Source organism: Dreissena polymorpha, chromosome 11 (assembly GCF_020536995.1).
Source record: "Dreissena polymorpha isolate Duluth1 chromosome 11, UMN_Dpol_1.0, whole genome shotgun sequence".
Taxonomy (NCBI): Eukaryota; Metazoa; Mollusca; class Bivalvia; order Myida; family Dreissenidae; genus Dreissena; species Dreissena polymorpha.
The window spans coordinates 17,386,152-17,410,958 of NC_068365.1; the positions used below are offsets into that span (position 1 = coordinate 17,386,152).

Below are 24,807 nucleotides of genomic sequence, written 5' to 3' on the forward strand. Positions count from 1 at the left end.
GTGCTATGTTCAGTAATGCTCCTTTTCTAACATGCTGTTTCCATATCCGTTTCACTATTGGGCTTTATCGTCGCTAGACAATAGAATTGCGACCTGGGTCCAATCCCCTTTTCCGGAAGCATGTGTTTTGTTGGTGGAAACTACATAGTGTTTCATCCAGACTCAACCATTATTGAAAATCTTTCGATAACATCAAATAGCTGGGTCAAATTATTGGAGTCTATTAAGTTATATAGGGTGGAGTGCCCGGACACAATAGTAATATAGGTTGGAGTGCCCGGGCACAATACGGATCCATACAACCTGCAATATCATGCGCGGGAGGACCTGGTAAATAAAAAAAAATACGCAAATAGAATTTATCTGCTCCAGTGGCGCAACTGGTTAGCGCGCCGTACTTATAGACAAGTATCGTCCCCTTGCTAGGAAATGCGGAGGCTGTGAGTTCGATCCTCACCTGGAGCAGGATAAGTTTCTAAGATTGACATATATTGTGTACCGGTAACCATATTTCATATATTATTGATGCGTTGTCGTGGAATATTGCTTATAAGACAACGTATGAATTTGCATTACGGCATAGCGTAGCGTGTCATAGAGAAACACGTTCTGACGTGACGGATGATAATCGCACACACAGCTCGTCTGGTTTTGTATCTATTCATTTCGTGTCATGTCGTCATAACGTATCATATGTTGTTGCGCCAAGCGTCGATTTGCAGATTTTCACGTCACATCGTACGAGCTCTTTGAATATAATTACATTTAATGGTAGTAATTTAATAGCGCGCCGTACGTTAGACAGAATATTCACCTTCCTTGAAGGATTTTGGAACATTCGCAGGCTGTGATTTCGAGCATGTATTTTGGTCAGGGTTGTTTTTAATTCTTTGTTTATCATTCACCAATATTGGGTAATCATGTTTCATATAGGGCTGCTCACTATTACTGATGGGTTTTTATGACATATTGCATTTTGTTTTATGCTTTCCATTGGTTTATAGAGAAAAATCAGTGAATTAAAACTGATATTTAACTGTTTCAAACAGTGAAAAATAACAGTGAAAATTATCGACAATTCTACTTTTATACTGTGAAATGACGTCATTTTTTTTGACGAAATGACGAAAAAATTTCATGATCATAGAAAATATGTATTTTCACTCGTGGCGCGAAAATATTATTTCTATGATCACTCGTGAATTAAAATCGATATTCCACCGAATCCAGCAAATATCCTCTATGTATCGTAACGTATTAAATCAAATCGCGTCGGTCGTGTCGTTTGGTGTGCAATCGCTTCACGTCGTCTGGTGTCGCAGTGTACAAGAACACGTCATGCGTTATAGATAATCCATTCACGTATTGTCGTGTCGACGTAACTTATCAATCAAATTACCACATGTCGTGTGTCGCGTTTTGGCGTATCTTGTCATGCCGTGTCGTTGTCGTTTTGTTCTGTATCAATTCCTATTTTGCAGCGTAAAACATTCTGTTTTGTACAACAATTTAGGCGTTTAACGATAAATGTTCGTTTATTATTGACAGCTTCATTTCAAACTGAACATTTACAAAAGAACGAGTACAGTCAATCTTCCATGTTTGCTCCGGTGGCGCAATTGGTTAGCGTGTCGTACTTATAAGACAAGCACCTTCCCATTGCTTACAATGGTTAAAGAAATGCGGAGGCCATGAGTTCGAGCATAATCCGGAGCAGGAGTTTTGTTGTGCATGGTTAAATACACAAACAGTTTGTTTATTATGCTTTGTTTATTATGCTTTATTTAGCGTTTTGTTCTGTACATGTCTTGTATTTTTCCGCATTCATGTTTGATACGAAACTTCCTCAATTATATCACAGTTGTGTTACTAAACTAGCATTGACCTAAATGGTAAATAAAATGCGTTTTCAATGTTCAATTTTAACGAAGTGTACGTTAATTCGTAGTATTGTTTTTGACGATTTGTTTTGTGACACGTCTCGACGTAGTGTCGTTTCCAGACCGGTCGTAATGTTTCGCTTCGTGTCGTATCTGGCACTGTCCTGACGTTATATGACGTCTCGCAACGTAGGTAACACTTTCATATTCGTTAGTCACATGTCATGTCGTTGAATGTTATGTCGTATCATCGTTGAATATTAAACAGTAATATATATATAGTACACCAATACGGTCCTTTCATGTCATGTAGTTAGGTACAGTGACGCATCACGTCATATCGTAAAATATTTACACGTATTTTATCGTACAAAGAAAAATTTTGGGAAACGAGCCGATATCACGACGATATCGCATGGGGACGTATCTTGTCACGTCATGACATCGCGTCGTGGCCTAAAGTTTCATGAAGTGTCCTATAGTGATTTGTTCATTTATTTTATTTAATTATCGACCCAGTGTCTTATTTTGTGTCGCATAATATTTATAGTATGCATATGCTAGTGATGTGTATTTATATGTAAATTAACGATTGACTTGCCCTTATCTTAAATCTGATATGCCTAACGACTTTCGACATATTTCATAGTTATAAAATGATATGCAGATATGTTTCCGATAAAGGCGAAGTGTACTGTCATTGACCTTTATCTGCTCCAGTGGCGCAACTGGTTAGCGCGCCGTACTTAAAGACAAGTATTGTCCCCTTGCTAGAAAATGCGGAGGCTGTGAGTTCGATCCTCACCTGTAGCAGTAATATTTTGGGGATTTTTTTGCGATTGAAAAATGTTGTGGAATCAATTTACATCTATTATTGATGCAATGTCATGGCGTGATAAACTCGCATTACGTCATAACGTAGCGTCTCACTCGTTTGTGTTGTGTCGTGTAGTAACGTAATAAATCGTTTCGTCTTGTATCGAAACGATTCGCGTCGTTTTGTACCGTATCGCATGGTGCACTGTGGTCTTGGTCACTTTATGTCGTCTAACGTCACGTCGGGATGTATCTTTTTCATTTTCATTACGTTTCCTGTTTTTGCATGTTATTTAATATCTTCAAACAATATTGTACAATTATATGTTTATGCCCGGAGGAAGTCTTTACTTACGTTTTTTAATTACGTTGTGACTCTCGTATCGTATCGTGTCGTAAGCAGATGAGGGTAATCATGTGATAGTCAAGATGGCGACGTCCATGCCGAGGCATGTATTTTTCGCCGTTTTATACAATATATAACTTGTATTAATTGTTATAATGCCGCTCACGTATCAGCCATATCAGCAAGAAAGTTACAAGCGTTTATTACGTTTCAATATTCGCTCTATTTCTCGATTTTACTCGCTGCGAAATTTCATAGCGGGATGACCTAATTACAGATCGACACAGATAATTGGAGGGGAGAAAAGTAGAGATGTAAAGCGAATTTTAATACCGAATAAATGCTTATCACATTTTTACTGACATGGCTGGAAAGTGAGCGTGAGCGATTTATGTATCGTCTCATAGTGATTTTTTAATATGTCTTTTTAAGGTCCATGGGGGGGGGGGGGGGATAAAATTCATTAAAACTTCGCTTAGGTGTTTCTTCATTGAATGTGGTACAATATGGTCAAACTATATATCATTTTAAAGCTAAAGACGGATAGAATAACATAAACACATTTTTGACATTCAATATTTGTGTGCTTTATGTATATTTTGGTTTAAAACCAATACTTTTTTACACTAATTTAAAAAATCTCAATCTAAAGTTAGGAAGGATATGCACTACCTTAAGTTGAATAAATACAAAGCTATATGCATATACAAGGTCAAGTTAGCAACATTTCACAGAAAATTATTGTCATAAAACAACAAATGAGTTTTTATTCAACTGCCTTTTTTTGGATAAATATCCTAAACATAGTTCTAAAAATAACTAAAACGTAACTACTTTTTAAAAATCCAGGTATGGTGGATAATAAGAGTCACAATTCTATTTCAAAGGCTTAACAATTTTGTTATTTACCTCTTAACCAAATTGCAAATTTTAAACCATCTCAAATTGAAATAGATTGCAGACGACATATACAATTGTAAAGGAATATAAAGAAATTGGCAAAACGATTGATTTTATATTTCGATTACTTCTACCCATTTGAAAGCGTGGCCATCGCTGTGATCCGTAGAAAAACGTGCAAAACAAATCGGTCGAAACCACGTGCAGTGGTGAGAAAACCGGGTATGTGTATACACATACTTGAGATAACACATACTTATTTTGACAGTTGGGTGGCAACTAGTAAAACAACTATTAACATTAATCAGCAAGAGATCGCACTAAATAGCAGAAATGACCACGTAGAGATATCATCACTTACCCTATTTCAAATATTTTCCAGCTGAAAATTGTCCCCCACACGTCTTTTTTAGTTAATTTGTATTGTTTTTCTGCAGCCGAAGTGCATCTCACAGAATATCCATCCAACTTCCGTTGTTTTCACTTTCGTTATTAAAAACTCCGTTTAAAAGAATTATTTCTACTTTTAGATAGTTAAAGCGATGTATTATTATATATTATCAATAGAATAGTATACCGTGATGAATTGAATTGTAACGTATCGATCTTTCTGTCAGTCTGTAAGCGTACTTTTTTATGCGCAATAATAAAGTATATGTGATTCGACAACGATTGTAAACATTGGTGAAATGCTTCTTACATAGTTATTCTTTTGAGTGTTTATGAGGTCTGATCGTGCAGTTTGCAAATATCAACGGAAAGATTACAATCCAATGCATTTGTCATCGTCAACCGTTTGGAATGTCAATTAGGCGATGAGTGAGTTTTTAGCATGTTTCTTTCTATTTTATTTATTTAAAAATGGCTGCCCCCATGGTGATGAAATGACATGTGTTCGAGTTTTGATATTTCTAGATATGCAAACTTTTTTTACTATTTAAGCGTAACTTGCCCTCGTCAATGTCGATATTATTCACTAGTTATATAATTTTCCGCCGAAATACGTGGAATAAACATGATTCAGATTTTTGAAAATAATGTATATTTCAGTGTTAAAATCGCTGTGTATTTTGATTGATTTTGTGGATGTTATGATACGTTGATGTACAACATTGGTAGCAGTTTGAAGTAAAAACATCCATTAAAGCATATATGTATACATTATCAATGTGGCACACTTCCTTTAGTCAAATTTGAGTTCAATGCTAGGGGTCCCACATTTTTCAAAATGAAGCCTCTACATGAACCTTAAGTCTCGACCCAGCGTACACACTAGTGTTGCCAAATAATGATATTGTTCATACGCTACTTGTATATCCCATATCCCATATGGTGTCCCGTATTCCCATTATAGAGAAGTCGGCTGCCAATGGATCCCGCGACTTAAAGGGACCCCACGAGACCATGACGAAAGAATTACCCTAATGTTATGACTTTGCAAAGCAAATTACTCTATGTCAATGTTATGTTTCCCCAGCATTGGCATTGAAAGGCTATTTATACTAGTGAACTCACTGGGCTGTGGCGTTCGATTTCGCACTAGGCCGACTAGGGGCCAGGGGACAAGGGCCCCAAACGTGTCACTGCCTATTGACCTCCAAGAAGTTAAATCCGTCAATGGCCATATGTATTTATATGTAGATTGACGATTTACTTGCCCTAGTCTTAAATCGGATATGCCTAACGACATGCGACATATTTCATAGTTATAAAATGATATGTATATAGGTTTCCGATAAAGGCGAAGTGTACTGTCATTAACCTTTATCTGCTCCAGTGGCGCAACTGGTTAGCGCGCCGTACTTATAGACAAGTATCGTCCCCTTGCTAGGAAATGCGGAGGCTGTGAGTTCGATCCTCACCTGGAGCAGTGATATTTTGGTGATTTTTGTGATTTAAAAATGTGTAAACATTGTTCATGTATTATTGATGCAGTGTCACGTCGAAATGCGTATTATCATAACGCATAAACTCGCATCACGTCATAATGTAGACTCTCACACGTTTTTGTGGTGTCGTGTAAAAACGTTATTTATCACGCACATCGCTTTGATCGTATCTAAACGATTCATGTCGTGCAGTGTCATCATATGGTTTCGCGCCGCAGTTTCATCATATGGTTTCGCGCCGCAGTGTTATCGTATGGTTTCGCGCCGCAGTGTCATCATATGGTTTCGCGCCGCAGTGTCATCATATGGTCTCGCGCCGCGTGACGAGACGTAAGGTTTCACGGTGCATCTTTTGTACCGTATCGCATGGTGCACTGTGGTTTCCGTCGCTGTGTGTCGTGTAACGTCACGTTTGGGATGTATCTTTTCTTAACGTGTATCGTAACTTAAGTATTTTGTGTACGTGTTTTTATTAATATTTTTCGTTTGAAATATGTTAATTGACAGCTTAATTTTAAGCATGATTGATTTATTTTATATATACGCCCACTTACGCCAAGCCTTTTTATGCCCCCGGATCGATAGATCGGGGGTATATCGTTTTTGGCCTGTCTGCCTGTCATTCTGTCCCAATACTTTAATATTACAGTAAAGTTTTGCAATAACTTTTGATTTATTTAACATAGCAACTTCATATTTGGCATGCATGTGTATCATTTGGAGCTGCACATTTTGAGCGGTGAAACGTCAAGGTCAAGGTCATCCTTCAAGTCAAAGGTCAACATTTTTAAAATTTAATATATTAAAGCTTTGCAATAACTTTTGAAATATTGAACATAGCAACTTGATATTTGGCATGCATGTGTATCTCATGGAGCTGCACATTTTGAGTGGTGAAAGGTCAAGGTCAAAGTCATCCTTCAAGGTCAAAGGTCGAAAAATTAAAACTTTAATATAGTAAAGTTTTGCAATAACTTTTGAAATATTAAACATAGCAACTTGATATTTGGCAAGCACGTGTATCTAATGGAGCTGCACATTTTGAGTGATAAAAGGTCAAGGTCAAGGTCATCCTTCAAGGTCAAAGGTCGACAATTTAAAACTTTAATATAGTAAAGTTTTGCAATAACTTTTGAAATATTGAACATAGCAACTTGATATTTGGCATGCATGTGTATCTCATTGAGCTGCACATTTTGAGTGGTGAAAGGTCAAGGTCATCCTTCAAGGTCAGAGGTAAAAAGAGCGGCGCATTAGGGGGCATTGTGTTTCTGACGAACACATCTCTTGTTTGAAAGTATGCTTGTAGGTAATATGTGAAGGGATTTACCCTCTCATATCGTTTCATTACGTTTCCTGTCGTTGTCGATAGTCAAGATGGCGACGTCCATGCCAGGCATGTATTTTTCGCCGTTTTATACAATATATTACTTGTATTAATGGTTTAAATGCCGCTCAAGTATCAGCCATATCAGCAAGTAAGTTACAAGCGTAAATTTCGTTTCAATATTCGCTCTATTTCTCGATTTTACTCGCTGCGAAATATATAAGCAGGATGACCTAATTACAGATCGACTAATACATTTTGCGGGGAGTAAAGAAGAGTTGTAAAGCAAATTTTAATACGGAATAAATGCTTAACACCTTTTTACTGATATGGCTTGAAAGTGAGCGTCATTTAAAAATTAAACAAAAGTAAAAAAAGGGTATGAAACGGCGAAATATAACTGTCTCGACATCGACGTCGCCATCTTGACCATCACGTGCTAAGGTAAATTGACGCATGGCGTCGCATCGTTAAACATCTTCACGTATTTTGTCGTGAAAATGAATTTTTGAGTAACGTACCAAAACCGAAGGATCGTGTCGTTGCGTTTCTTCAAGTGTCATTTCGTATTGTGACGTTCTTAGTATACGGACTTGCCGTTTCATGACATCTTGTCGTGCCCTATAGATTCATGTAGTTTCGTATGTTGATTTGAGTCTCGACAAAGCGTAAACCCTTGTGTTGCACAATATTGATTTTGTTCATACGCTTGTCATATCCCATATGGAGTCCCGGTTTCCCATTATGCAGAGCAGGCGACTGACCTATGGGCCCCGCAACTTTAAGGGCCCCCATGAGACCGTGACGAAAGAGTGTTTAAACTTTCTTACTTATCATAATCTTACAAGATATTGATGCAAAGCATCAAAGGGCATCGGGAATTTCAGTGTAAAAGGCACTCAATGAAGTTACATGGAACGATTTTTTTCTACTGTAAATATTAATATATTGGCCGATTATTTTAAACAAAATAGAAAAAGATACTGGTATAACCATTATCTATGATTTTGTGTTATAACCCCCAAATAACCATTATCTATGATGTTGTGTTTTACCCCCCAAATAACAATTATCTATTATTTTGTGTTGTAACCCCCAAATATTTCATAGTTCATTCTATTGTCCCCTACCGGTTTCACCGGAGGGGACTTATGGTTTGCGCTTTGTGAGTCTGTCTGTGAGTCTGTCTGTATGTCACACTTTTCTGGGTCCTGCGATATCTTTAAAAGTTCTTAATATTTTTAGCTCACCTGAGCACAACATGCTCATATTGAGCTTTTGTGATCGCCTTTTGTCCGTCGTCCGTTGTCCGTTGTCCGTCGTGCGTTGTGCGACGTCAACATTTGCCTTGTTCACTCTCTAGAGGTAACATTTATTGTCCAATCCTCATGAAATTTGGTCAGAAGATTGGTTTCAATGATATCTTGGATGAGTTCGAAAATGGTTACGTTTGCTTGAAAAACATGGCTGCCAAGGGGCGGGGCATTTTTCCTTATATGGCTACATATGGCTATAGCAACATCTTGTTAACACTCTAGAGGCCACATTTATTGTCCGATCCTCATAAAACTTGGTCAGAAGATTCATCCCAATGATTTCTTGGACGAGTTCGAAAATGATGTCCGTTGGTTGAAAAACATGGCCGCCAGGGGGCGGGGCATTTTCCTTATATGTCTATAGTAAAACCTTGTTAACATTCGAGAGGCCACATTTATTTTCCGATCTTCATGAAACTTGCTAAGATGATTTTCCCCAATTATATCTTTAATGAGTTCAAAAATGGTAACCTTGGCTTGAAAAACATGGCTGCCAAGGGGCGGGGAATTTTTCCTTATATGGCTATATATGGCTATAGTAAAATCTTGTTAACTTTGTAGTTTTCTCAATCTTCATGAAATTTGGTCAGAACATTGGTTTCCTGTGTAATAAAGTTTGGTTTTATTATGTCAATATTATGTGACATTAACTGTGTTATGTAACTTTTCATAACACAGAATTTTCATAGTTAACATAACTGTTTTAGTCATTAACACTTATGATAAGCCTTTCAACTAAGAGATAACTGAAAGCAAGACAACATGTACATGATTTTGCAGTATTTATGCAGTATTTATCTCCCTTGTTTATTCTGGTTCAGTAATCTATTTATAGTTCTGCTCTGGAATTTGGGAAGATATTGATCATTGATAAATGCACTGTTCTGAGGGAAAATAAGATGTTCGGGCTGATTTAAACACCTCTTGATGCTTTCTTGAAAAGTTAACAGCTCTTGAAAAAGGTTGGAATTTTGAAATAATTAAACTATAAATTATTTTTAACACCAGCATCAAGACATTTTGGCATTATTTTCTAAATTATTCTTACTATTTAGATTATTTTTATTTGGCATTTTCTACATTAGAAAGACTCTATTCTATTTCAATAACTGTAGTAATTTTTTCTTATTTTTACATTTGATTCACTGAAGTTTCCTAATCTCCATAAATATTGTTCTTAGGATTAAATTAGACCTATTATGTAAACTAGATTTTTGAAGCACTTTCTAGACTAACAGTATTTATATCAGGGTTTTTTTGGACAGATTTTGAACTTCTTTTTACATTCATTAAGGTATTTGCTGTATGTTGTTCATTTTTGTAACGATACTTAGATTCTTTAGACTTGGCTTGTACCTGTTCTTAATTTTCTGTCATTGTTCTTCATTTTCCGAGTTCTTGGAATAAAAATCAGTTATTTTTGTTAAAGCTGCCTTGGTTTTCACTTATAAATAAATTCTTTGAGTGTATTAAGGCGTCCCTGACTGAACGTCTTTAGTTAATTGAATTACAACCAGTTAGTATATTCAACCTGACCGGAAATAAGAGTTTTTCAAATAAATATTTCCACATAACATAAGTGCTTACAAAGTTACAGAACTTGTAACCGTCCTGTGGCCGGTTCATTTGCGTAACCGAAGGAGACCGCACTACCACACATGGATAGGACAGTTGAGTGCGATAATGGTTTGGATCGGTAAAAAAACATGGCCGCCAGGGGGGGGGTCTTTTTCCATATATTTATATAGTAAAAAAGCTTGTGAACACTCTAGAAGTAACATGTTTTGCCTAATCATTATGAAATTTTGTCAAAACATTAGTTATGTGGATGTCTCGGACGAGTTTGAAAATGGTCGTGATCAGTGAAAAAACATGGCCGCCAGGGAGTGGGGCAGTTTTCTTTATATGTATATAGTGACAACATGTGAACAGTCTAGAAGACACATTTTTTACCCAATCTTCATGAAATTTGGACATATCTTGGAAGAGTTAACAAAATGGCTCAGGTCTATTAAAAAAACATGGCCGCCAAGGGCCATTTGTCGTTCATTCTTCATGATACCTGGTTAGAACATTTGTTCCATTGCTATCTTGGGCTGCAAAGAACAGGTCATTTCTTTTTATCTCAGGTGAGCGACTTTGGCCTTTCAGGCCCTCTTGTTTCATGAAACTTGCAACATGGATAGATGGCAATATGGACATTTTGCACGTCCTTTCATTTTGTTCCTACGTCAAAAATTGTGGTTGCTATGGCAACCAAGAAAAACCATTTCTGAAAATGGTGGAATTTCTGACAACGGTGGAGCCCGGTTGGAGACCATATTGCTTGACAATAGCCTTGTTTACACTAGTTTCCTTTTTTACTGACATCCGTGTGCAGTTTTCATTAATGGAACAGAATTATGTAGGTTTTAAAAAATCTGCTTCATCTTGTAAGCGTTATTTCATATTTTTCTCAACTTCAAGGGGAGATGATTCTGAACTTATTCTTACGTTGCTCATTTACGATAGGGGTTGAGTACTCATTGATATGAAAACACTGTAAAAGTTTTAATGTGTTTACCAACCCCCCACCCCACCCTCTCACACATATAATTCATGTGCATAATAAAAACAAAAAATGGTTACAATAAAACAGCATATTTATTTAAACTAAAATGTCTACATCAAAACAAAAAGTTAACATAGAACACAAATAAAATAATTTGATTCTACTGGGGCTCAAACTTCGAGCGTGTAACCACTACACTAAGGAACCGCTTGAAAAATCACCTTCTTACTAAGATATTATTAAGCTATTAATTGTCGGTTTAAATGTAAACCCGGAAGTTTTAACGCTGGATAGTGAGCGGGGTTAAAGGTCTATACCAAAGGGTCCATACCACTGGCAAGATACGGGTCAGGCCTGCGGCCTTCTACATGTGGTTCTTAAAAAAACAACCTGCAGGAGGACTTAATAGTAATGAGACTGGGGTGTTGTGATGGTGTTTCCCATTGATAAGCGGCTGCTTCCTTTATCAAGACTCATTTTTACAATTAATAATACGTATTATTACGCGCTCTATAGCGCCTTTATTAGTAACTAGGTAGTTGCTTGGATAGTGGAACAAAGAAGTTTTGTTTTAATTCAAAACCAGAAAGTTTCACCGGTACGCGTATTTGCCCAGTCCCTGTGATCTTTATTTATTGCCCAGACCCTGTGATCAGTTATTAATTAAAAGAATTATCTTTGCATTATTTGCAATAAATGTTGTAGTAAATGTAATAGGCACAAATGCAGTACTTATTTACACTAATTTACACAAAAATCACCACTATGCAAGATATTCTGACAACAAAAATATATACATTGATCCGTTAAATAACTTCTCCTCTCATAAGCGAAAAAAAAACGTATTACATACTAGTCGCCGCACTTCAGTGCGACGCCAATGAGTTAGCAAAAATTTTGTCAGCACTATAAGGCTATTTAAACTAGTGAACTCACTGGGCTGTGGCGTTCGATTTCGCACTAGGCCGACTAGGGGCCAGGGGACAAAGGCCCCAAAAGTGTCACTGCCAATTGACCTCCAAGAAGTTAAATCCGTCAATGGCCATATGTATTTATAACTAAATCAACGATTTACCATTCCTAATCTTAAATCGGATAACGACATGCGACATATATCATAATTATAAAATGATATGTATATAGGTTTCCGATAAAGGCGAAGTGTACTGTCCTTAACCTTTATCTGCTCCAGTGGCGCAACTGGTTAGCGCGCCGTACTTATAGACAAGTATCGTCCCCTTGCAAGGAAATGCGGAGGCTGTGAGTTCGATCCTCACCTGGAGCAGGAATATTTTGGTGATTGTTTTCGATTTAAAAAATGTTGTGTAATAAATTTTCATTTATTATTGATGCAGTGTCATGCCGAAATGCATATTATCATAGCGTTTCACACGTGTGTGTGGTGTCGTGTAGTAACGTAATAAATCACACACATCGCTTCGTCTCGTATCAAAACGATTAATGTTCTATCGTATCGCGCCGTGTGACGAGACGTAGGGTTTCACGGTGCATCATTTGTACCGTATCGCATGATGCACTGTGGTTTCGGTCGCTGTGTGTCGTGTAACGTCACGTCGGGATGTATCTTTTCTTAACGTGTATCGTAACTTAAGTATTTTTTGTGCTGTTTTTTATATAACTATTTTTTTTTTGTTTTTAATCAGTAAATTGACAGCTTAATTTTAAGCATGATTTATTAATTTTATATATTTATCGACTTACACCAAGATTTTTTGAAGTATTTGTGTAGGTTATATGTGACGGGATTTACCCTCTCGTATCGTTCATTACGTTTCCTGTCGTTGCATGTTATTTCATGTCTTCAAACAATATTGTACAATAATATATTTAGTATTTACTTACGTTTTTAAATTACGTTGTGACCCTCGTGTCGTATCGTGTCGTAAGATATATTGACGTATTAAGTCGCATCGTAAAACTTCTGAACGTATTTTATCGCGAAGAGGTATTTTGGCGTAACGTACCAACACCGAAGGGTCGTGTCGTTGCGTTTCTTGAAGTGTCATTTCGCATTGTGACGTATAGGGATTTGCCGTGCGATGACATCGTGTCGTGCCTTATATATTCATGTAGTTTCATATGTTGATTTAAGTCTCGACCCAGCGGTGTACCTTGTGTTGCAAAATAATGATATTGTGCATACGCTAGTTGTATATCCCATATGGAGTCCAGGTTTCCCATTATGCAGAGAAGGCGACTGCTTATGGACCCCGCGACTTTAAGGGGCCCCGTGAGACCGTGACGAAAGAATTAGCCAAATCTAATGACTTTGCAAAGCAAATTACTTTATGTCAATAGTATGTTTTGCCATCCTTGGCACTGAAAGGCTATTTACACAAGTGAACTCGACTGGGCTGTGGCGTTTTATTTGGCACTAGGCCGACTAGGGGCCAGGGGACAAGGGCCCCAAAAGCGTCACTGCCTATGGCTCTCCAAGAAACGTTATCCGTCAATGGTCATATGTAATTATATGTAGATTGATGATGTACTTGCCCTAATCTTAAATCAGATATTTCTTACGACATGCGACATGTTTCATAGTTATAAAATGATATGTATAATGGTTTCCGATAAAGGCGAAGTGCACTGTCATTAACACCACTGCTCCAGTGGCGCAACTGGTTAGCGCGCCGTACTTATAGACAAGTATCGTCCCCTTGCTAGGAAATGCGGAGGCTGTGAGTTCGATCCTCACCTGGAGCAGTTATATTTTGGTGATTTTTTGCGATTGAAAAAAAAGTTGTGTAATAAATTTTCATGTATTATTGATGCAGTGTTATTCCGAAATGCATATTATCATAACGCATAAATTGGCATCACGTCATAACGTAGCGTTTCACACGTGAGTGTGGTGTCGTGTAGTAACGTAATAAATCACACACATCGCTTCGTCTCGTATCAAAACGATTAACGTTCTATCGTATCGCGCCGTGTGACGAGACGTAGGGTTTCACGGTGCATCTTTTGTACCGTATCGCAAGATGCACTGTGGTTTCGGTTGCTGTGTGTCGTGTAATTTCACGTCGGGATGTATCTTTTCTTAACGTGTATCGTAGCTTAAGTATTTTGTATGCTGTTTTTTATATAACTATTTTTTTGTTTTTAATCAGTAAATGGGCAGCTTAATTTTAAGCACGATTTATTAATTTTATATATTTATCGACTTACACCAAGATTTTTTTAAGTATTTGTGTAGGTTATATGTGACGGAATTTACCCTCTCGCAACGATCATTACGTTTCCTGTCGTTGCATGTTATTTCATGTCTTCAAACAATATTTTACAATAATATATTTAGTATTTACCTACGTTTTTAAATTAAGTTGTGACTCTTGTGTCGTATCGTGTCGTAAGGTATATTGACGCATTAAGTCGCATCGTAAAACTTCTGAACGTATTTTATCGCGAAGAGGTATTTTGGCGTAACGTACCAACACCGAAGGGTCGTGTCGTGGCGATTCTTGAAGTGTCATTTCGCATTGTGACGTATAGGGATTTGCCGTGCGATGACATCGTGTCGTGCCTTATATATTCATGTAGTTTCATATGTTTATTAAAGTCTCGACCCAGCGGTGTACCTTGTGTTGCAAAATATAATATTGTGCATACGCTAGTTGTATATCCCATATGATAGTCCCGGTTTCCCATTATGCAGAGAAGACGACTGCTTATGGACCCCGCGACTTTAAGGGGCCCCGTGAGACAGTGACGAAAGAATTAGCCAAATCTAATGACTTTGCAAAGCAAATTACTTTATGTCAATGGTATGTTTTGCCATCCTTGGCACTGAAAGGCTATTTACACGAGTGAACTCAACTAAGCTGTGGCGTTCTATTTGGCACTAGGCCGACTAGGGGCCAGGGTACAAGGGCCCCAAAAGTGTCACTGCCTATGGCCCTCCAAGAAACTTTATGCGTCAATGGTCATACGTATGTATATGTAGATTGACGATTTACTAGCCCTAATCTTAAATCAGATATTACTAACGGCATGCGACATATTTCATAGTTATAAAATGATATGTATAATGGTTTCCGATAAAGGCGAAGTGTACTGTCGTTAACCTTTATTAGCTACAGTGGCGCAACTGGTTAGCGCGCCGTACTTATAGACAAGTTTCGTCCCCTTGCTAGGAAATGCGGAGGCTGTGAGTTCGATCCTCACCTGGAGCAGTAATATTTTGGTGTGTTTTGATGCGATTGAAAAAATGTTGTGTAATAATTTTTCGTGTATTATTGACGCAGTGTCATGCCGAAATGCATATTATCATAACCCATAAAGTCGCATCACGTCATAACTTTGCGTTTCACACGTGAGTGTGGTGTCGTTTAGTAACGTAAAAAAGCGTTTCATCTTGTATCGAAACGATTCATTTTTTTTGTAACGTATCGCATGATGCACTGTGGTTTCAGTCGCTTTGGGTCGTCGGGATGTATCTTTTCTTAACGTGTATCACAACTTAGTTAATTTGTGTGTGTGTGTAATTTTTATATTTTTTTTTCATTTGCAATAAGTAAATTGACAGCTTAATTTCAAGCATTATTGATCAATTATATATATTCTTCTACTTTCACCAAGCTTTTTTGAAAGTATTTTTGCAGGTTATATGTGAGATGACGTATTAGCCATATCAGCAAGAAAGTTACAAGCGTTTATTTCGTTTCAATATTCGCTCTATTTCTCGATTTTACTCGCTGCGAAATTTCATAGCGGGATGACCTAATTACAGCATATACATCAACTTATTAAATAATCACTATGAGACATTACATGAATCTTTAGGGCACGATACGATGTCATGACTCCGTATACGTCACAATGTGAAATGACACTTCAACAAACGCAACGACATGATCCTTCGGTGTTGGTACGTTACGCCAAAATACCTCTTCACGATAAAATACGTTAAGATGTTTAACGATGTGACGTCATGCGTCAATTTACCTTACGACACGATACGATATGAGGGTCACAACGTAATTTAAATAACGTAAGTACATACTCCGGGCATAAACATATTATTGTACAATATTGTTTGAAGACATGAAATAACATGCAACGACGAAACGTAATGAAACGATATGAGAGGGTAAATCCCGTCAAATATTACCTACACAATACTTTCAAAACAGCTTTGTTTAAGTCGACGTATATATAAAATTGATCAATCATGCTTAAAATTAAGCTGCCCATTTACTGATTAAAAACAATATATATATATATATATATATATATATATATATATATATATATATATATATATATATATATATATATATATATATATAACAGCACACAAAACACTTAAGTTGCGATACACGTTAAGAAAAGACACAGACGTGACGTTACACGACACAAAGCGACCGAAACCACAGTGCATCATGCAATACGATACAAAAGACGCACCGTGACACCCTACGTCTCGTCAAACGGCGCGATACGATACAACATGAATCGTTTCGATACGAGACGAAGCGATGTGTGTGATTTATTACGTTACTACACGACACCACACACACGTGTGAGAAGCTACGTTATGACGTGATGCGACTTTATGCGTTATGATAATATGCATTTCGGCATGACACTGCATCAATAATTCATACAATTTTATTACACAACTTTTTTTCAATCGCATCAAAACACACCAAAATATTCCTGCTCCAGGTGAGGATCGAACTCACAGCCTCCGCATTTCCTAGCAAGGGACGATACTTGTCTATAAGTACGGCGCGCTAACCAGTTGCGCCACTGGAGCAGATAAAGCTTGCCAAAGTACACTTCGCCTTTATTGTAAACCTATCTACATATCTCATTATATAGCTATGAAATATGTCGCATGTCGTTAGGCATATCCGATTTAAGATTAGGGCAAGTACATCGTCAATCTACATATAACTACCTATGACCATTGACGGATTAATTTCTTGGAGGGCCATAGGCAGCGACACTTTTGGGGCCCTTATCCCCTGGCCCCTAGTCGGCCTAGTGCCAAATAGAACGCCACAGCTTAGTTGAGTTCAATCGTGTAAATAGCCTTTCAGTGCCAAGGATGGCAAAACATACCATTGACATAAAGTAATTTGCTTTGCAAAGTCATTAGATTTGGCTAATTCTTTCGTCACGGTCTCATGGGGCCCATTTTAAGTCGCGGGGTCTATAGGCAGTCGCCTACTCTGCATAATGGGAAACCGGGGCTCCATATGGGATATGCAACTAGCGTATGCACAATATCATTATTTTGCAACAAAATGGTGTACGCTGAGTTGAGACTTAACAGTTGCATGTCGTAATGTCTTTTTATTTTCTGAGATTGCGACTCTCCTCGATGGAAATGTTGCGTGACATCGCGAAAGAATGCCATACGACATGTCTCTTTACGGAACGGCATTGAACGATACATTACGATACGATACGATAAAATTCGTCACGGCACGATTCTATACGAAACTACATTTACGATGCGGAACGTATTGGTGGTTAATGATATGTCATGATATGACACATACGATACATTTTAATACCACACCATATGATACATAACGTCACTAGTAACGTATCATCTAAAGTTACGTCACTACATTTTCGCTTCGAAGCGTTACGACACTTTACGACACGTACAGCGCCGTTTCATGAGATTGTGTTGTGCAATTACATTTCATTTAGTCGTGTTCAGACATCAGCGTGTGATGGCGTTGAAATAACGTGTGTGTGGTCCGATAGAAGTGCGCGCAGTTTCGATGAGAATGATGCAGAAAAAAAGTTTTTTTTTTAATTTTTAAATCAAAATTACTGCTCCAGGTGTGGATCGAACTCACAGCCACCGCATTTCCTAGCAAGGAAACGATACTTGTCTATAAGTACGGCGCGATAACCAGTTGCGCCACTGGAGCACTAATGCCCTATTGAAAGTTTACGACGCTTGCATTCAAAACACAGTCTCACATATCTATGTGTTACATAGTGTGTGGATTATGTCAGTTATCAAGATCATTACCATTAATAATCTATCGTTAAATACTGCGGCAAAAAATTCATTGCGTATTGGTGAGACACGATCCATCAATACTAGAAATCCACGACAACGTGGCGCGATATGTTACGATTCGACTCGAAACTGTAAGTTAATATAAACTTATACGTCTCAGAGAAACGTTATGAAACAAGAAACCGTCGGAGACGGGTGATGCCTCCCAAAGTTTTTTGTCACATTATTGCACTATATATTAAGATTAAAGGAAACGTCTTGAGCGGCATAACTTTGGACAAAATAATACGATGGATGGTTTAGCAACTTAATCATTTCAAAGGGCCATAACTCATCTAACCAGAACCCACTAATAACATGCGCATCTCCTCAAGCTAGTTAAGCTTCCCATAAAGCTTCATTAAAGTCCAGTCAGTAGTTTGGGGGGAAATAGCCCGGGCAAGAATTGCACTATATGTACAGTTTATAGAAAATTTCAAAGGGCCATAACTCTGTGAAAAATCATCCGACCATAACCGGCTGATAATATCCACATCTCCTGTTGGTAGTGAAGCTTCCCATAAAGTTTCATTGAACTCCCGTGATAAATTGCTGAGAAATAGCTCGGACAAGAATTGCACTATATGTACAATGGAAAATTTCAAAGGGCCATAACTATGTGAAAAATCATCCGACCATAACCGGCTGATAATATGCACATCTCCTGTTGGTAGTGAAGCTTCCCATAAAGTTTCATTGAATTCCCGTAATAAGTTGCTAAGAAATAGCCCGGACAAAAATTGCACTAAATGGACAATGAAAAATTTCAAAGGGCCATAACTCTGGGAAAAATCATTTGACCAGAACCGGCTGATAAAATGCACATCTCCTCTTGGTAGTGAAGCTTCCCATAAAGTTTCATTGAATTCCGGTCATTAGTTGCTGAAAAATAGCCCGGAAAAGAATTGCACTATATGTACAGTTAATGGAAATTTTCAAAGGGCCATAACTCTGTGAAAAATCATCCGACCAGAACCCCCTGATAATATGCACATCTCCTCTTGGTAGTGAAGCTTCCCATAAAGTTAAATTGAATTCGGGTCATTAGTTGCTGAGAAATAGCCCGGACAAGAATTGCACTATATGTACAGTTAATGGAAATTTCAAAGGGCCATAACTCTGTGAAAAATCATCCGACCAGAACCCCCTGATAATATGCACATCTCCTCTTGGTAGTGAAGCTTCCCATAAAGTTTCATTGAATTCGGGTCATTAGTTGCTGAGAAATAGTCCGGACAAGAATTGCACTATATGTACAGTTAATGGAAATTTCAAAGGGCCATAACTCTGTGAAAAATCATCCGACCAGTACCGGCTGATAATATGCACATCTCTTGGTAGTGAAGCTTCCTAAAAAGTTTAATTGAATTCCGGTCATTAGTTGCTTAGAAATAGCCCGGACAAAAATTGTGCACGGACGGACGGACGGACACACGGACACACGGACAGACGAAGCGGCGACTAAATGCTGCTCCCAAAAATTGTTTTGGGGGAGCATAACAAGGTGATACGAAACTATGATAAACGATTAAGAGCGACACTACACGTTACAATATTACTCGGTCACACATAATACGTCATAACACGAAGCGACGCCATTCAAAACGGAACAATTTTCGTGACGAAACTATCCGATTAGTCACGAAAAGACGCTACACAATATGACAATATATAATACGTCATGATACGACATTAAACCATTTGTCACAGAACGATACTTACGTTACTTCACTACATTGAATTTACAAAACGTCTGATCCTGTTCAATAAAAGTCAATATTGGTCAATTCAACGTATTCATTGAGGTTTAGATCACGGTAATTAATGACTATTCACTTCACGACACAAAACACTGAAAATTGGTATGACTCTGTACGACACGATACTTTACGTCACGAAATTAACGATTTGTCTTAACCCGATGCTCTATGTTGACACCGTACGATACACATTTCAGATCTCTATTGAAGAATGCGAGAAACACCGAAAGGAAAAAATCCAGAGGAACTACTCAGCGCTTCTCCTGCCGGGAAAGATTCTCCATATAGAGCAAAGGTATGTGCACTATTTATTGAACATCCCTTGTACAGGAGAAATAGTGCTATGCTAGAAACTAAATTATATGCCTGAAAATAACGTTCCGAAGTTACGACAAAGAGGATTGTATTTTCAATTTTCGAGTGCCCGTCTGTTTTTCCGTCTGTGCGGCAATAACTCAGAAATTTTCTTCCGTTTTGCCGCTTGATTACCTCGGCGTAGTTTATTCAGTGGAGGTAAATCTGCATGGCGACGTTATTAAAACAAAACATAATAATATGATGATTTTACCCTGAAACTTGGTTTACATTATTGTCTATATATTTGTCCGTTCAATAATACAGCCCACAGTTCGTCCGCCCGTCCTCAATAACTGTAAGATATGATTATCAAATTCGTTATTCACATTTTAAAATGATGATATTATCATGCTTTACCTTTTATTTCAGAAGTTAAAAGTTAGTTGATTGTTATTATAAATGTAAAACAAACACACTAAATACTGCAATGTCTCAAAAGGTAAACACTGGTTTAACATGATATCGAAACTTCAATAAGAATGTTCAAAACAAATATGTCTATACACCTGAGGTATACACATTTACATATATAAGTATGTGCGCTTACCTAACGAGGGTTACAATGTGGAAATCTTTAATAAAACTTGCGCTTTTGAAATCCAATTACTCAGAATTTTTAAAAAGTTATTAGGTGTTGTCGCTTATGTAAAATCACAATCCACCAAAATGAGCACTTGCTCGATGAATGGCAAACAGATGGCTAGTGGACTCTCCCATCATTCTAAATTGGATCAATTTATTTCCAAAATTAGGGATGTCTAGTATATTTATTTCTATATTAAGAATATTTCTTACAGAAATTCCTTTAAGCAAACAGCGCAGACCCTGATGATGCGGCGTCTCATCTGGGTCTTCGCTGTTTGCCAATGCCTTTTTACTAGACGCTAGGCATAAATGGGTTAAGATGAATCCATCATAGCGATTTCCAGTAACTGATATAAAAGCAGGGCGAATTTTTTTCAGCAACGTTAGCGGCGACGAAAATTTCGTGGCTCACTGGAAACAAAAAGAAGAGTTCACGGAGATAATTGTCTCATCTGAAATGTTTTCGCACCATTTCCCAGACTCCCTTTTAGACGCCATTGATCAACTTCGGGACCGGAAGTATACTCCTGTGCATGCGTCAGATAAACTGGACTTACCGGACGTAAGGTTGACCGTTTTATCTGAATGAGCGTTTAAGACCACGCTTATTACGCTACCCTTTGTGCAATTTTGAACGAACACGAAAACAATTACATTCACGAACGTGCAAATGTCCATGACCGTACATTAAACTCGCAATATGTGCATCAAATTCTTTTCGCTTTCTTTTATCAAATCAATCATTAGAGTGTGGCATGTTTTAGGGTTTAATTTGTTTTGTCGTTAAGACTATTAAAAACTAAACATTACTAGCGGCATTTAAGTTATTCTCAGTTTAAAAAAAAATGTAAATGCTCTTTTTAGTATGAGATTGATCCTTACACGTTCAAAAATTTACGTTGAAAGTTATACATAACTTGGATTAAAAAATTATCATAAGTGACAACAAATAAACATATCCTGTAATATCGACCAGTCTTACATTATTATAAAATTATATTTATACCCCTACAAACAAAGTTTAGGGGGTATATAGGAGTGAGCTTGTCTGTCGGTCTGTCTGTCGGTCTGTCTGTCGGTCTGTCGGTCTGTCTGGCGGTCCGTATTAAGTGTCCGCTCTCTAATTCAAGTTGTTTTCATCCGATCTTCACCACACTTGGTCAGGAGTTGTATCTAGATGATGTCCAGGTCAAATTCGAATATGGGTCATGTCGGGTCAAAAACTAGGTCAAGGGGTCACGTAGAGCCTTTTAAACATTGAGCATGGTGTCCGCTCTCTAATTCAAGTAGTTTTCATCCGAGCTTCACCAAACTTGGTCAGAAGTTGTATCTAGATGTTGTCCGCTGTTTTTTGTGAAGACAAAATGCAAAATATTCTGTGTCAATGCGGCATGTGGGGGTATTCGTCACGTCTGTGACAAAGCTCTAGTTTGTATAGTTATTATCAATAATTGTTCAAAAATACTATATGATAATTATGTATTTTTTTCGTATATTTAAGATCTTTTTTAATTAGTTTATCAAAACATTACACTAGTTCCCCTTTTATTTATTTTTTCTGTATTTAATGCCTACATTGTTGTCTTTTCTGTCTTAAAATTTCAATCTAATTTTTTTATTGTTAACAGCAAAAGTATACGTATGTGTCTTGCATGGCTGAACATTTTACATGGCAACATAATTTAAAGAATTCGGGTTTGTAAACTCGTTATAACCATTAAAATGCATGCATGGATCAGTATTTATGAATTGGTCCTACATTTTTTTTATAAAACGACCCCTTTTCATGAATTTTTAAAATAGCAATTTTTTAAGAGTATGGTATTGAAAAAAAAACTTAATTACATACAAATCAAGCACGGCGATCCCCATCTTTTATTTAATTTAAATGTATAACATGAACAGCATTTCGGAAATTATAAAATTCTGAATATTTTGATTTCATGTGCATCGGGACCAAAGTTGTTCAGGGAAAAGCTCTGGGGAAACTGGGCTTAATGCATGTGCGTAAAGTGTCCGCACAGTCATATCAGGGAACACAATGTCCGCTGTGCGTAAAGTGTCCGCACAGTCATATCAGGGAAGACAATGTCCGCTGTATTGTTTTTTCCATTTAAATGAAGACCCTTCTAAAAGAAAATCTAGTTGAGGCGGAAGATTCCGTCCCCGCATAGCCTATGCAAAATGCACAGGCTAACATTGAAAACGATTTTACGCACATGCATTAAAATCCGTTTCCCAAACCTTTTCAAAATATTTTTATGATGTTTTTTTTGCGCATCACCGTGTTTGCGTAGTTTCATTTTGATGAATGTATTCAAAAGGGTGAAGAAGTTTTTAAACTTCGATATTGCCTGTTAATTGTGGATCACAAAAATTGAAAAAGCAACACTTTGAAACCTCTTTTAACAAAATTGAAACTACAACGGGCGAAATACCAGATGAAGATGCTGTTCTCTGATATTTTACTTACTTACAATCAAAACATAATGTGCAAGGTGCATTTTTTTTTGTATGGCACAACAATGTATTTTTTCATGGCTGGAGCGGTTGTAAAGTAATTTTTAACCAATAAAACCTATCTCATTTCAACATATTTTGCAATTTTATGAAAATAAATATTTAAGGTTGTTTGTTCAAATTGTTTTATTGTATTTTACAGATTCGAATCAAATATGCCTTGTGTATTCGTGTTAAGCTGTATGTGTTGAACGGATTGTGTTTTGTATGCAATTTTATCAATGTTAAATTCTTTTTATGAGATCTGTATTGTTCTCTTAGTGCTCTTTAGAATGAAATTCAAGTAAACGTGTGCATATCTTATTCGTATTTAAAATATATTAAAGCAATAATAATAATAATAATAATACAAAAATTGTATTATTATCATTATTACTTTTATAATCATTATATTTTTTATTATCTTATATATACGATTATAATGAGCAGTATTAATTTGATTATCTTATAATGTTTGTTGGTGGTGGTGTTAAAGATTATCTCAATTATTTCCTATGGTGATCATATAAATCCATTTATGTTGTGTCAGGTTTTAATGCTATAGGTAGCTATATTCGGGCTCTTAAAAAATTGTAATCGACTTTTATTTTGCTATAAATATCTTGTTCATATTTTAAGATTTGAATGCACTGTTTTTACAATTGCAATTTGTGAAATGTTCGTTTACTATAATAATAATGTGTGATTTAATATCGTAAACAACGCCTATTGGTTGGCTTAACCCGTCAAAACAACCGAGCCTCGCTCTGGGAAAACGGGGCTTAATTCATGTGCGTAAAGTGTCGTCCCATATTAGCCTGTGCAGTCCGCACAGGCTAATACGGGACGACACTTTCCGCTTTTATAACATTTTTCGTTTAAATGAAGTATCTTCATACCAAAATTCCAATTTAGGCGGAAAGTGTCGTCCCGGATTAGCCTGTGCGGACTGTACAGGCTTATATGGGACGAAACTTTACGCACATGCCTTAAACCCCCTTTTCAGTCCGCACATACTATTGTTTTAAATGGCAGTTGAGAAAAACGTCAGTGTCAAACAGAGGACTTTAATAATGATTATGAATCGGAACGGCGAACACTGAACTGCAAAGGTCCTCATTCCCAGTCAAATGTATCATAAATGTTTCTTTTTACGACTTATGTGCCCGTTTATTATTTATGTGATACTGTTATTGATATTTGTATGTCACATTTATGTTCACTGCATTTTGTATATGTTGCACACTTTTTATATACGTGACATATAATTTGAAATAATTAAATTTAAACACTTTGACGTTTTGTGCATTTTCAACCTTTATCATTGAATATTTTGAAGCTTTAATGTCCGTTTTGGATTTGTTCAATTATAATGGCAATTTTTGTAGTGAGTCAGTAACTGCTTTACATAGCGTCGCTGTCGTTCTCAAACCTCGTAGCTCAAAAATTTTCAAAATATTTTTTTCGTCTTTTCCGAATATATTAAGTCTGGCGCGTGTTTTGTGCTATATCTCGTAGCTCTACGCCAATCAG

The 24,807-nt window shown here is 37.0% G+C and overlaps 1 protein-coding gene and 7 non-coding genes across 9 annotated transcripts in view; 7 read left to right on the forward strand and 1 right to left on the reverse strand.

Moving 5' to 3' along the window:
• Positions 1–23,605, forward strand: part of LOC127851025 (diacylglycerol lipase-beta-like) — an 84,928-nt gene extending 61,323 nt beyond the window's left edge. For both annotated transcript variants that reach the window (XM_052384464.1, XM_052384465.1), the window contains exons 13-14: positions 20,031–20,128; positions 21,154–23,605. In XM_052384464.1, coding sequence (XP_052240424.1) covers positions 20,031–20,128; positions 21,154–21,364 — 309 coding nt within the window. In that variant the 3' untranslated portion in view covers positions 21,365–23,605. The remainder of the gene's footprint in view (positions 1–20,030; positions 20,129–21,153) is intronic.
• Positions 366–465, forward strand: Trnai-uau (transfer RNA isoleucine (anticodon UAU)). The gene is made up of 2 exons: positions 366–403; positions 430–465. It is a non-coding gene; the product is annotated as a tRNA-Ile (tRNA).
• Trnal-uaa (transfer RNA leucine (anticodon UAA)) lies at positions 2,594–2,693 on the forward strand. The gene is made up of 2 exons: positions 2,594–2,631; positions 2,658–2,693. It is a non-coding gene; the product is annotated as a tRNA-Leu (tRNA).
• Trnai-uau (transfer RNA isoleucine (anticodon UAU)) lies at positions 5,713–5,812 on the forward strand. Its single transcript has 2 exons — positions 5,713–5,750; positions 5,777–5,812. It is a non-coding gene; the product is annotated as a tRNA-Ile (tRNA).
• Trnai-uau (transfer RNA isoleucine (anticodon UAU)) lies at positions 12,211–12,310 on the forward strand. Its single transcript has 2 exons — positions 12,211–12,248; positions 12,275–12,310. It is a non-coding gene; the product is annotated as a tRNA-Ile (tRNA).
• On the forward strand, positions 13,650–13,749 carry Trnai-uau (transfer RNA isoleucine (anticodon UAU)). Its single transcript has 2 exons — positions 13,650–13,687; positions 13,714–13,749. It is a non-coding gene; the product is annotated as a tRNA-Ile (tRNA).
• On the forward strand, positions 15,119–15,218 carry Trnai-uau (transfer RNA isoleucine (anticodon UAU)). Its single transcript has 2 exons — positions 15,119–15,156; positions 15,183–15,218. It is a non-coding gene; the product is annotated as a tRNA-Ile (tRNA).
• Positions 16,706–16,804, reverse strand: Trnai-uau (transfer RNA isoleucine (anticodon UAU)). Its single transcript has 2 exons — positions 16,767–16,804; positions 16,706–16,741 (listed from the first exon to the last, which is right to left on the reverse strand). It is a non-coding gene; the product is annotated as a tRNA-Ile (tRNA).
• Positions 23,606–24,807: the final 1,202 nt, after the last annotated feature.